Source organism: Scyliorhinus torazame, chromosome 18 (genome assembly GCF_047496885.1).
Source record: "Scyliorhinus torazame isolate Kashiwa2021f chromosome 18, sScyTor2.1, whole genome shotgun sequence".
Classification (NCBI taxonomy): Eukaryota; Metazoa; Chordata; class Chondrichthyes; order Carcharhiniformes; family Scyliorhinidae; genus Scyliorhinus; species Scyliorhinus torazame.
Genome location: NC_092724.1, coordinates 41,580,270 through 41,593,844, shown reverse-complemented (window position 1 = coordinate 41,593,844; position 13,575 = coordinate 41,580,270). Strand labels below are relative to the sequence as shown.

The window sequence follows — 13,575 nt, the reverse complement described above, 5'->3', positions numbered from 1 at the left end:
GGAATTCCAGCTCATACAAAAACTGCCTCATATCCCCTGCCTCATCACCCGGAATGGCCCTATATAACTTCTCATAGTACTCCCTGAACGCATCGTTAATCTTCCCCGGCTCCGACACTACCGCCCCCTTCCCTGTCCATACCCTCCGAATTTCTCTAGACGGCCTGCCTCTGTAGCTGATGGGCTAGCATATGGCCATATTCATACTGCGCCCCTTCTCCCTCCGTAGCTGCCCCACTATCTTCCCCATCGTCAACCTATTGAACTACCCGTGTAACTTCTTTCTCTTCGCCAACCCCTCCTTGATGGGGGCACTTGAATATTTCCAGTCCATCTTGACTATCTCGCCCAACATACTCCACCCTCCTTCTCCTATTTCTGTGCACCTTGAATGAGATAACCTCCCCACAAATCAACGCCTCACAAAATATTACCGACACCTCCCCATTCTGATTCAACTCCACAGAACCTCTTGATCACCGACTGCACCTTCTCACAGAACACCTTGTCTACCAAAAGCCCCGAGTCTAACCTCCATCCCGGCCTTTGCTCCTGTCTCAAGCTAAGTCTAAACTCCAGCCATTGTGGGGCATAGTCTGAAATCACGATTACCACATACACAGCCCCTACCATCCCCGCCAACACAACACCGTTTGGCTCACTACAGAAAAAGTCAATTCAGGAGTATACCTTGTACACGTGCGAGAAGGAGGAGTACTCTCTCTCCCCCGGATTGCTAAACCTCTGTGGATCCACCATTCCCATCCTTTCCATAAACCCTCCCAGCTCCTTTGCCATCCTCAACCTTCCCATTGACCTAGGGCTCGATCTGTAACCCTTGGTTCCAGCAAGTAATTAAAATCACCTCCCATAATCAACTGATGCATTTCCAGGTCTGAAATCGCTCCCTGCAACCCCTTCAGAAACCCCACATAGTCCTAATTTAGCCCATAGACATTCATTAACACCACCAGTGTCCCCTTCAACACCCTGCTCACTATCACGTGACTCCTCCCCCCGGTCCCACACTTCCTTGGCATCCTCAAACCCCATCCTTTTGCTCAGCAGGATGGCCAACCTGCTGCGACTTTGAATCAAACCCTGAGTGAAATACCTGACCCATCCATCCCTTTAATGCATTTATTTTATGTGTCTGTTCAAGCTACCTTGCTTTGAGTAAAGTATTCCAGAAAAGCTTTTCTGAACACTTGTATCATTGAGCAATGCCACAGGTTAAGAATGTGTACAGTATATAAAATGAAAGAGAATGCTGGAAAGTTCTGATGGTAAGTAATCTCAGAAAAATTAATAATGCTGGAAAGAACCTTGTCTGGTTAAAAAGTGTCTATAAGACCATAAGACATAGGAGTGGAAGTAAGGCCATTCGGCCCATCGAGTCCACTCCACCATTCAATCATGGCTGATTTCAACTCCATTTACCCGCTCTCTCTCCATAGCCCTTAATTCCTTGAGAAATCAAAAATCTAAATGTTGTCTTGCCAAGGGCTGCTGAGGCGATATTACTTGTTTGCGATAAGTAGCTTCTGAAGTAAACAATTACAGCTGTTTAGGTGAAAAGACTGTTTGCAAAGATTCAGGATCATACGTCATGAGGTGGTGAATACCTTTTTTGGTATGGGCAAAATATGATGTATAAAGGAACAGGGGCTTTCAACAAGTCTTTAAAGGACTTGCAAGATTGAACCTGAAACTGAAAGTTATTCTTTATATACATTAATCACCTACACAGGATACCAAATAGCCTGTTCAGTATACTCCAAAACAAATGTTTTGTTTTACTTTCTGTTGTGAGCTATGGAAGGAAGGAGGATTAAAATTGGAATGTTTACATTTGAGGACAGACTAACTAATGTTGCTGGATCTCCCAGAATCCAGTTGTAGAGGTTAAGATGACAACCCAAGAGTAATGCATGTGTATTGTCTCTCTTGGTGTTCCTGCTTCATCGTGTTTTGGAAGATTTGCCTCATAGTGAAATGAAGATGAGGACATGTCAATGTAGGTGGCATTGTAAAGCCTTTAATACTGATGGAATTTTTTTTTTTTAAATTGTCAAATTAAGTGTACCAGTTTGCCTACATCAATATACAATTAAGTATTTTGTATTAATGTGCAGAGAATGGACTTTTTTTTTGTTGAAGTATTGACCTTTTGTTAACGGGTCTTGTTTTAATTTACGATTTATCTATAGCAATAGCTCAAAGAATTTGGGCTGGTTTAGCACAGGGCTAAATCGCTGGCTTTGAAAGCAGGCCAGCAGCACGGTTCAATTCCCATACCAGCCTCCCCGAACAGGCGCCGGAATGTGGCGACTAGGGGCTTTTCACAATAACTTCATTTGAAGCTTACTTGTGACAAGCGATTTTTCATTTCAAGTATAGTCCTAACAATTTTAGTAGATTAACAGATTAGTACTGTGGATTTTGAAATGGTCCTGTTGCGAAGATTAGCATCATAAAGAACAAAGGGAAAATCAGAGATGGGAAAAGACTGTCTCATTGAATCTGACCTTGTCAGTATGTGAACTCACCCATTTGTCAATACCTATCACTGCAAACGAATATAAGAAAGACCATTATCTTAGCCCACCATTCTTTTTGTGAGACCTGGGGCGAAATTCTCCATTATCGGCGGAAAGTCCGCCGATCGGCGCAAAAAACGGCGCAAATCCCACTTGCGTCACGTCATAAAAATGGGCCGATATTCTGCGGCCCGAAATGGGCTAGCAGCGACGTAACGGGATCCGCGCTTGCGCAGTGGTTCACGCCGTGCAGCGTCATACGCGCTGCACGGCGTGACGGCTCATAAGGCAGCTCCCCCCCACCCGACCGGAACAGCCGACCGCAACACCCGACTTGATGGCTGGCCGTCGCTCAGCCCCGAGGGTCGAGTCACGCGATGTGGAGGCGCTCCTGGACGCGGTGGAGCAGAGGAGGGACGCCCTGTATCCCGGGCACAGCCGCAGAGTTGCCCCACGCCACAGCCGGCGTCTGTGGAGGGAGGTGGCAGAGGCCGTCACCGCTGTGGCCCTAACACCACGGACAGGCACCCAGTGCCACAAGAAGGTGAACGACCTCGTCAGAGCAGGCAGGGTGAGCCTCCCCCATATCCCCCCTCCCCCAAATCCCCCCCTCCCCCATATCCCCCCTCCCCCATATCCCCCCTCCCCCATATCCCCCCTCCCCCATATTCCCCCCTCCCCCATATCCCCCCCTCCCCCATATCCCCCCCTCCCCCATATCCCCCCCCTCCCCCATATCCCCCCTCCCCCATATCCCCCCCTCCCCCATATCCCCCCTCCCCCATATCCCCCATATTCCCCCATCCCCCATATCCCCCCTCCCCCATATCCCCCCCTCCCCCATATCCCCCCTCCCCCATATCCCCCCCTCCCCCATATCCCCCCTCCCCCATATCCCCCCTCCCCCATATCCCCCCTCCCCCATATCCCCCCTCCCCCATATCCCCCCTCCCCATATCCCCCCTCCCCATATCCCCCCTCCCCCATATCCCCCCCTCCCCCATATCCCCCCCTCCCCCATATTCCCCCCTCCCCCATATTCCCCCCTCCCCCATATTCCCCCCTCCCCCATATCCCCCCTCCCCCATATCCCCCCTCCCCCATATCCCCCATATTCCCCCCTCCCCCATATCCCCCATATTCCCCCATATCCCCCCTCCCCCATATCCCCCCTCCCCCATATCCCCAAGTGAATCCAGCCCTAACCTTAACCTCTGCAATGCACGCGCAACCGATGGCGTGCATTCATATACCTGCCTAACACTGTTGCCTTTTACCCCCCCCCCCCCAGGAGAAGCGCGCACACAACAATAGGGAGCATGTGAGGACTGGAGGAGGGCCCGCTGATGAGAGGCCACTGACCGTACACGAGGAAAGGGCCCTGGAACTGGCTGGCGGACCTGAGGACCGGGAGGTTGCTGATGCAGAGGTCGGGGCCCCACGAGCAAGTGAGCCACCAACAGCCCGTCCCCATATCCCCCCTCCCCTATATCCCCCTCCCCCGTATCACCTGATCACTGCCTGATGTCTAACCATGCATCCCCGCAGATGCAGACCGCCCGCAGGATGCCCCTCGGAGACCACAGGAGACGGAGAGACCCGCACCCTCCAGCATGCGACGCCCGCAGGATGCCCCTCGGAGACCACAGGAGACGGAGAGACCCGCACCCTCCAGCATGCGACGCCCGCAGAATGCCCCTCGGAGACCACAGGAGATGGAGAGACCCGCACCCTCCAGCATGCGACGCCCGCAGGATGCCCCTCGGAGACCACGGGAGACGGAGAGACCCGCACCCTCCAGCATGCGACGCCCGCAGGATGCCCCTCGGAGACCACGGGAGACGGAGAGACCCGCACCCTCCAGCATGCGACGCCCGCAGGATGCCCCTCGGAGACCACGGGAGACGGAGAGACCCGAACCCTCCAGCATGCGACGCCCGCAGGATGCCCCTCGGAGACCACGGGAGACGGAGAGACCCGGACCCTCCAGCATGCGACGCCCGCAGGATGCCCCTCGCACACCACGGGAGACGGAGAGACCTGGAGCAACAGGGAGACGACACCCCCGTCACGTGCGGGAGCGACCACCCAGCGATGAGAGGGGCAGCCACAGGCCCCCGTCACATCCGAGCCAGGACACCACTACCCAGGACACCACTACCCGGGACACCACTACCCGGGACACCCCTATCCGGGACACCCCTACCCGGGACACCCCTACCCGGGACACCCCTACCCGGGACACCCCTACCCGGGACACCCCTACCCGGGACACCCCTACCCGGGACACCCCTACCCGGGACACCCCTACCCGGGACACCCCTACCCGGGACACCCCTACCCGGGACACCCCTACCCGGGACACCCCTACCCGGGACACCCCTACCCGGGACACCCCTACCCGGGACACCCCTACCCGGGACACCCCTACCCGGGACACCCCTACCCGGGACACCCCTACCCGGGACACCCCTACCCGGGACACCCCTACCCGGGACACCCCTACCCGGGACACCCCTACCCGGGACACCCCTACCCGGGACACCCCTACCCGGGACACCCCTACCCGGGACACCCCTACCCGGGACACCCCTACCCGGGACACCCCTACCCGGGAAGACGAAATACCGGACAGTGACTCAGAGTGGATGGGTGGAGACGAACCCCCACCCCAAAGTGCCATGGACTCAGAGTGGGACGAAGAGCACGACACAACGCCACTGCTGTCACCAACACCCTCCACCATCGCAGAAACACTCACCACGGTTGGGCACTTTAGTGATGAGGCGTCTGGTACACTCACTGGTGCGCACAACACAGCCGTCCCGGTACAGCAGGTGGAGGTAGGAGCAGCAGAGGGACCGGGCGGTCGGAGGGCAGCCCAGGCCAAGCGAACATCTGCCGCCCAGATGGATCCCGGGTTCCTGCAGTTACCACACCCACACATAGATCCGATGCAACCACTGACACGGAGACGAGCGAATAGGGTGACGGGTGGCTTGCGGCGGCTGCGGTCGCAGGTGGAGGAGTCCACCCGCGTCCAGGAGCTGGGAGTGGTCCCGGTCATGCGTGCCACCCAGGCTGACACCGCACGGGTGGCGTCCGCGGTGGAGGCAATGGGTGCGACGGTGTCAGACATGGGGAACGGTTTGCGAGGCCTGGGGCCTTCCGTGCAGGCGGCGTCTGTGGCCCAGGAAATGGCTGCCCTCTCGCAGGAGGCCATGAGCCAGTGCCAGCGCCAGATGGCAGAGGCGCTCAACGCCATAGCCCAGTCTCAGCACGCCATAGCCCAGTCTCAGCAGGCCATGGCCCAGTCTCAGCAGGCCATGGCCCAGTCTCAGCAGGCCATGGCCCAGTCTCAGCAGGCCATGGCCCAGTCTCAGCAGGCCATGGCCCAGTCTCAGCAGGCCATGGCCCAGTCTCAGCAGGCCATGGCCCAGTCTCAGCAGGCCATGGCCCAGTCTCAGCAGGCCATGGCCCAGTCTCAGCAGGCCATGGCCCAGTCTCAGCAGGCCATGGCCCAGTCTCAGCAGGCCATGGCCCAGTCTCAGCAGGCCATGGCCCAGTCTCAGCAGGCCATGGCCCAGTCTCAGCAGGCCATGGCCCAGTCTCAGCAGGCCATGGCCCAGTCTCAGCAGGCCATGGCCCAGTCTCAGCAGGCCATGGCCCAGTCTCAGCAGGCCATGGCCCAGTCTCAGCAGGCCATGGCCCAGTCTCAGCAGGCCATGGCCCAGTCTCAGCAGGCCATGGCCCAGTCTCAGCAGGCCATGGCCCAGTCTCAGCAGGCCATGGCCCAGTCTCAGCAGGCCATGGCCCAGTCTCAGCAGGCCATGGCCCAGTCTCAGCAGGCCATGGCCCAGTCTCAGCAGGCCATGGCCCAGTCTCAGCAGGCCATGGCCCAGTCTCAGCAGGCCATGGCCCAGTCTCAGCAGGCCATGGCCCAGTCTCAGCAGGCCATGGCCCAGTCTCAGCAGGCCATGGCCCAGTCTCAGCAGGCCATGGCCCAGTCTCAGCAGGCCATGGCCCAGTCTCAGCAGGCCATGGCCCAGTCTCAGCAGGCCATGGCCCAGTCTCAGCAGGCCATGGCCCAGTCTCAGCAGGCCATGGCCCAGTCTCAGCAGGCCATGGCCCAGTCTCAGCAGGCCATGGCCCAGTCTCAGCAGGCCATGGCCCAGTCTCAGCAGGCCATGGCCCAGTCTCAGCAGGCCATGGCCCAGTCTCAGCAGGCCATGGCCCAGTCTCAGCAGGCCATGGCCCAGTCTCAGCAGGCCATGGCCCAGTCTCAGCAGGCCATGGCCCAGTCTCAGCAGGCCATGGCCCAGTCTCAGCAGGCCATGGCCCAGTCTCAGCAGGCCATGGCCCAGTCTCAGCAGGCCATGGCCCAGTCTCAGCAGGCCATGGCCCAGTCTCAGCAGGCCATGGCCCAGTCTCTGCAGGCCATGGCCCAGTCTCTGCAGGCCATGGCCCAGTCTCTGCAGGCCATGGCCCAGTCTCTGCAGGCCATGGCCCAGTCTCTGCAGGCCATGGCCCAGTCTCTGCAGGCCATGGCCCAGTCTCTGCAGGCCATGGCCCAGTCTCTGCAGGCCATGGCCCAGTCTCTGCAGGCCATGGCCCAGTCTCTGCAGGCCATGGCCCAGTCTCTGCAGGCCATGGCCCAGTCTCTGCAGGCCATGGCCCAGTCTCTGCAGGCCATGGCCCAGTCTCTGCAGGCCATGGCCCAGTCTCTGCAGGCCATGGCCCAGTCTCTGCAGGCCATGGCCCAGTCTCTGCAGGCCATGGCCCAGTCTCTGCAGGCCATGGCCCAGTCTCTGCAGGCCATGGCCCAGTCTCTGCAGGCCATGGCCCAGTCTCTGCAGGCCATGGCCCAGTCTCTGCAGGCCATGGCCCAGTCTCTGCAGGCCATGGCCCAGTCTCTGCAGGCCATGGCCCAGTCTCTGCAGGCCATGGCCCAGTCTCTGCAGGCCATGGCCCAGTCTCTGCAGGCCATGGCCCAGTCTCTGCAGGCCATGGCCCAGTCTCTGCAGGCCATGGCCCAGTCTCTGCAGGCCATGGCCCAGTCTCTGCAGGCCATGGCCCAGTCTCTGCAGGCCATGGCCCAGTCTCTGCAGGCCATGGCCCAGTCTCAGCAGGCCATCGCTGAGGGCATCGGCGCCAGTGGCCATGTGCGAGCTGGCGTCGCACTGTCGCAGACAGGGTTCGACAACCCCCTGGGCTCCATGGCTGCAAACCTGCAGACCCCTGTCGATACCAGCACGGGCCTCCAGGACTGGCAGCGCCAGATGTCGGGGGCGCGTCGGATGGCCAGTCCGTTCGCATCCCCCACCCATGTAGAGGCCTGGGGGCCATCGGGTACCCCGAGGGAGGAGGAGGTGGTGTGGTCCGTCCTGGCTCCCTCTGTAGGGGAGGTCCCGGTACACCGCGACACCTCGGACTCCCCCCCCCCCCCCCCCCCCCTCCGTCCCAGGTGCATCGGGTGGGCAACGGGCAGGACAGGCTGGCAGCTCGCCATCCCAGTCGCCTGGGCCGCAGCCTGGCCCATCTAGGCCAGGACGCCCCAGGAAACGGCCGCCAAAGGGATCCAGTGTCAGAGGGCAGGAATCACAGGAGTCCACCTCCAGTTCTGCTGTACCGTCTGGGGAACCACGTAGACGTAGTCAAAGGGCCCGTAAGGCCAAACAAATAGACACTGAGTAAGTTGGCACGGGTGCAGGGCACAGATGAGTTTTAGGCGCTAGGGCACGTGCATGAACTCCTTTGGTTATTAAAGTCAATGTTACACCTACCGAAGCTGCCTTTGTGCTCTGTCCAAAGTGTGCGGGGGTGTCATGTACGTTGAGCGCAAGTGTGTGTGTGAGGGGTGGTCTTACCTCAGCCCCAGGTGAGTCTGCCCCCTTCCCCCTGGGCCGCCATCAACATCCCCCGGGCAGAGGACGGGACCGTGCGCTGCAGTGTCACAGCCGCATACAGGGATGGTCCGGGTGGATGGTGGTACTGTGGCCATGGGTCAGACATAGTCCAACGATGTAGAGCCAGGAGCTCATCGGAGGCGGGTTGTCATCATTCTCCATGGCCTGCGATAGACACGCGTCCACCCGCAACTGGGTGAGCCCGGCCCGTTGTGCCGCCGGTGGATTGGCAATTGGGGGTGGGGGGGTGGTGTGCATGCGGGTGGGGTGTGTGGGGTTGGGGAGGGGGGTGAGGGTGCTGGGTGGGTGGATGGGTGGGGGGTGTGGGTGGTCGGCTGTTGTCATGGTGTGCGGTCTGTGGCCATACTACCCGATTCCCACGCCCATCTAGTCAGTGAAGCGGGCGTCTATCAGTCTGTCCCGTGCCCGCTGGGCCAGCCGGTAACGGTGGACAGCCACCCGTCTGTGTCTACCCCGTCTGCCCTGACCATTGCCCCCATCCCCCTCATCTGGGGAGGACTGGGCCTCTTCCTGCTGCTCCTCCACTCCGCCCTCCTCTGCCTGCGGCACATCGCCCCTCTGCTGGGCTATGTTGTGCAGGACGCAGCACACCACAATGATGCGGCCGACCCTATCTGACCGATACTGGAGGGCGCCCCCAGAGAGGTCCAGGCACCTGAAACGCATCTTCAGCACGCCAAAGCACCTCTCGATCACTCCCCTTGTCGCTACATGGGCATCATTGTAGCGGTTCTCCGCCTCATTGCGTGGCCTCCGTATAGGCGTCATCAGCCACGATCGCAATGGGTAGCCCCTGTCGCCCAGCAACCAGCCCCTCAGCCGGGGATGGCGTCCCTCGTACATGCCGGGGATGGATGACCGCGACAACACGAATGAGTCGTGTACACTGCCTGGGTGACGGGCGCAGACGTGCAGGATCATCATGCGGTGTTCGCAGACCACCTGTACGTTCATCGAATAGGTCCCCTTCCTATTAGTGAACACGGCCCTGTTATCTGCAGGTGGCCGCACGGCGACGTGCATCCCATCGATCGCGCCCTGGACCATGGGGAACCCGGCAATGGCAGAGAAGCCCACGGCCCGGGCATCTTGGCTGGCCCGGTCCACGGGGAAGCGGATGTAGCGGTGCGCCATGGCATAAAGGGCATCTGTCACTGCCCGGATGCACCGATGTCTGCGATATGCCGGACAGGTCCCCACTCGGTGCCTGGAATGACCCCGTTGCATAAAAGTTCAGGGCCACCGTAACCTTGACGGACACGGGGAGAGGGTGTCCTCCGCCAGTGCCACGCGGTGACAGGTGTGCCAGCAGGTGGCAGATGTGTGCCACGGTTTCCCGGCTCATCCGGAGTCTCCTCCTGCATTCCCGGTCCGTGAGGTCCTGGTATGACTGCCGGGGCCGATACACAGGGGGCGCCCTCGGGTGCCTCCGTTGCCGTGGGGCCGCGACGTCCTCCTCCCTCTCCTCGTCCTGTCGGTCAGGTGTCCCTCCAGCCTGGGCGGCTGCCGCCTGCCCCTCTGCGGCAGCCTGCGCCGCCTCTCTGGCACGCTCCTCCTCCTCCTCCTCCTCATCCAGGGCAACATAGACATGAGCGGCTGCCACCACGGCGGCCAACATCGCTGGATGGTCTGAAAACATGACGGCCTGGTGGGGGGGAGGGGAACGACGACATGTCATCATTGCCCATATCCCCTCCTCCCCCCAGCCAGGTGGCATGGACCGCATGGGTCCAACTGTTGGAGGCTGGCACCTGGCCAGGTGGACCAACTCATTTGCCCTCCCATCACCCACCCCAGCACGGACCCCCCCCCCCCCCCCCCCCCCAACCTCCATCCCGGCACGGACCCCCTCCCCAACCTCCACCCCGGCACGGACCCCCCCCCCCCAACCTCCACCCCGGCACGGACCCCCTCCCCAACCTCCACCCCAGCACGGACCCCCCCCCCCCAACCCCCAACCTCCATCCCGGCACGGACCCCCTCCCCAACCTCCACCCCAGCACGGACCCCCCCTCAACCCCCAACCTCCACCCCGGCACGGACCCCCTCCCCAACCTCCACCCCGGCACGGACCCCCTCCCCAACCTCCACCCCGGCACGGACCCCCTCCCCAACCTCCACCCCGGCACGGACCCCCCCCCAACCTCCACCCCGCCACGGACCCCCCCCAACCTCCACCCAGGCACGGACCCCCTCCCCAACCTCCACCCCGGCACGGCCCCCCCCCCCCCAACCTCCACCCCGGCACGGAACCCCTCCCCAACCTCCACCCCGGCACGGACCCCCTCCCCAACCTCCACCCCAGCACGGACCCCCTCCACCCCGGCACGGACCCCCTCCCCAACCTCCACCCCGGCACGGCCCCCCTCCCCAACCTCCACCCCGGCACGGACCCCCTTCCCAACCTCCACCCCGGCACGGACCCCCTCCCCAACCTCCACCCCGGCACGGACCCCCTTCCCAACCTCCACCCCGGCACGGACCCCCTCCCCAACCTCCACCCCGGCACGGACCCGCTCCCCAACCTCCACCCCAGCACGGACCCCCCCCCCCCCCAACCTCCATCCCGGCACGGACCCCCTCCCCAACCTCCATCCCGGCACGGACCCCCTCCCCAACCTCCACCCCGGCACGGACCCCCTCCCCAACCTCCACCCCAGCACGGACCCCCCCCCCCCAACCTCCATCCCGGCACGGACCCCCTCCCCAACCTCCATCCCGGCACGGACCCCCTCCCCAACCTCCACCCCGGCACGGACCCCCTCCCCAACCTCCACCCCAGCACGGACCCCCCCCCCCCCAACCTCCATCCCGGCACGGACCCCCTCCCCAACCTCCACCCCAGCACGGACCCCCTCCCGGCACTCCCCCGGAGCCCAACCTACTCTAACCACCCCCCCCACGGCCGCACACACAAACACACACACAAGCCGAGACACACCTCTCCTCAGGCAATCAGTCTGCGGCCACGCCATTTCTTGCCCAGAGCCAACCCCCCAGGCCGTCACTCACCTCCTCGCTGGTCGGCGTGAGCCTGGAGCACCGGGTCACGCCGATGAAAAGAAGGTTTGATTCACGTCGACGTGAACGGTCATCACGTCGACGGGACTTCGGCCCACCCGGAAGGGAGAATATCGGCAGGCCGAAAATCGGCTGCCTTGCGCAGACCCGTGACATTCTCCGCGGCAGCGGCGCCATTAACGCCCCGCCGACTTTTCTCCCTTCGGAGACTTCGGCGGGGGCGGGGGCGGGATTCACGGCGGCCAACGGCCATTCTCCGACCCGGCGGGGGGTCGGAGAATGACGCCCCAAGTTTCTGCTGCATGATCAGAGGCAATTATATTAAAGTACAATTTACAGAATAAAATTAAATAGGTAGGAGACCAATGTTACGGTTAGTGCATGCAAGTGGGTGGAATTACATCTGGGTATATGCTGCCAAATTCAGGATTAAGAAGCTAAACTCAACCTCCTGTTTTATACTGAATGCTGAATCTCGCTATTGTAGCTTTAACTGGGAAGATTTGGATTCTGAAACCTTTTGTGTTTTATCACCATTAATGACCCATAGTGCATTACAGCAGGTAATGCAGTGACCTGCCTCTTGCAGCTATCTGTATTGTAACTGCCTTTATTGTTTATGTTGACATAGCGTTTAGAGTCATAGTCATTTACGGCACAGCAAGAGTCCATCCAGCTCGATAAAGTTCATGTTGGCTTGCTGTGACACACCCAACCAACCAGTCCCACCCCTTTGCTCTGTTCCCATAGCCTTACACATTTATTTCATTCAAGTGCCCATCCAGTTTCCTTTTGAAATCATTGATTGTTTCGTCATCCACCACCCTTGTAAGCAATAAGTTCGAGATTTAATGATTTTGCTGCATACAAAAAACGTCCTCCTATTCTCTCTGCATATTTTGACCAAACTTTTAATTCTGTGTCTTCTAGCCCTTGTACCATTAGCTAATGGGAACAGCTTTTCTTTGACTACCTTGCCTAAACTCATCATATTATTGTACACTTGCAGCAGATTTCCCCTTAACCACCTTGCTCCAAGAAGAACAACCTTCGGGCAGCACGGTGGCACAGTGGTTAGCATTGCTGCCTCACGGCGCCGAGGTCCCAGGTTCGATCCCGGCTCTGGGTCACTGTCCGTGTGGAGTTTGCACATTCTCCCTGTGTTTGCGTGGGTTTCGCTCCCACAACCCAAAGCTGTGCAGGGTAGGCGGATTGGCCACGCTTAATTGCCCATTTAATTGGAAAAAAATTAATTGGGTACTCTAAATCTATTTTTTTTTTAAAAAGAACAATCTTGGCTTCTCCAACCTATCTTGTAGCCAAAGTTCCTTCTATCTGTAACCACTCTGCTAAATATCCTCCGCAGCCTGTCAAGCACCCTTATATTCTTTCTAAAACACAGTGACCAGGACTGAATGAAATACTGTGGGCCAAACGAGGACTTTGTACAGGTTCAGCATAACTATCCTGTAATGTCTCTAGTTATGGAGCCCAAGATCCCATATACCTTGCTAACCACTCTTTCAGTATGTCCTGCTGCCTTCAAAGATTGATGCACATGCACTCCCAGGTTCCTATGTTCCTTCACACTCTTTAGAATTGTGCCATTAAATTTGCATTGCCTCTCCCTATCCCCTCTGCCAAAATTCATCACTCCACACTTCTCTGCATGAAATTCCATCTATCATTTGTCTGCCCATTCTGCTAGTCCATGTCCTGTCGCGCTGTATGCCACTTCTCCTTATTGATATATTTATTTTCAGTCTTCATCCATTCTTGCTGTCAGCTGGGTGTACATTCACAGTCAATACAAGTGTTGACAGATGTGTTAAGCTGCATGTTATATTCCTTTTTTTATAGGAGGACGTATGTTGGAGCTATGCCTGGAAAAGTCATTCAGTGCTTGAAAAAAACCAAGACTGAAAATCCATTGGTTCTTATTGATGAGGTAAGATTCTTTAAAATAGTTGTAATTAGTACCAGAGGTCTGACTTCTGAGGGCTTTTGCAAAATCAGTGGTGATCAATAATTCACTAATTTGAGACCGTGATTGCCATTTCACTATATTCACATTTTATATTGCACTG

At 59.0% G+C, this 13,575-nt stretch overlaps 1 protein-coding gene across 1 annotated transcript in view; it reads left to right on the top strand.

The window, feature by feature from the left end:
* The window catches only part of lonp1 (lon peptidase 1, mitochondrial), an 87,036-nt gene that overhangs the window by 21,467 nt on the left and 51,994 nt on the right, over positions 1-13,575 (top strand). The window contains exon 11 of the mRNA XM_072482666.1: positions 13,349-13,436. Coding sequence (XP_072338767.1) covers positions 13,349-13,436 — 88 coding nt within the window. The remainder of the gene's footprint in view (positions 1-13,348; positions 13,437-13,575) is intronic.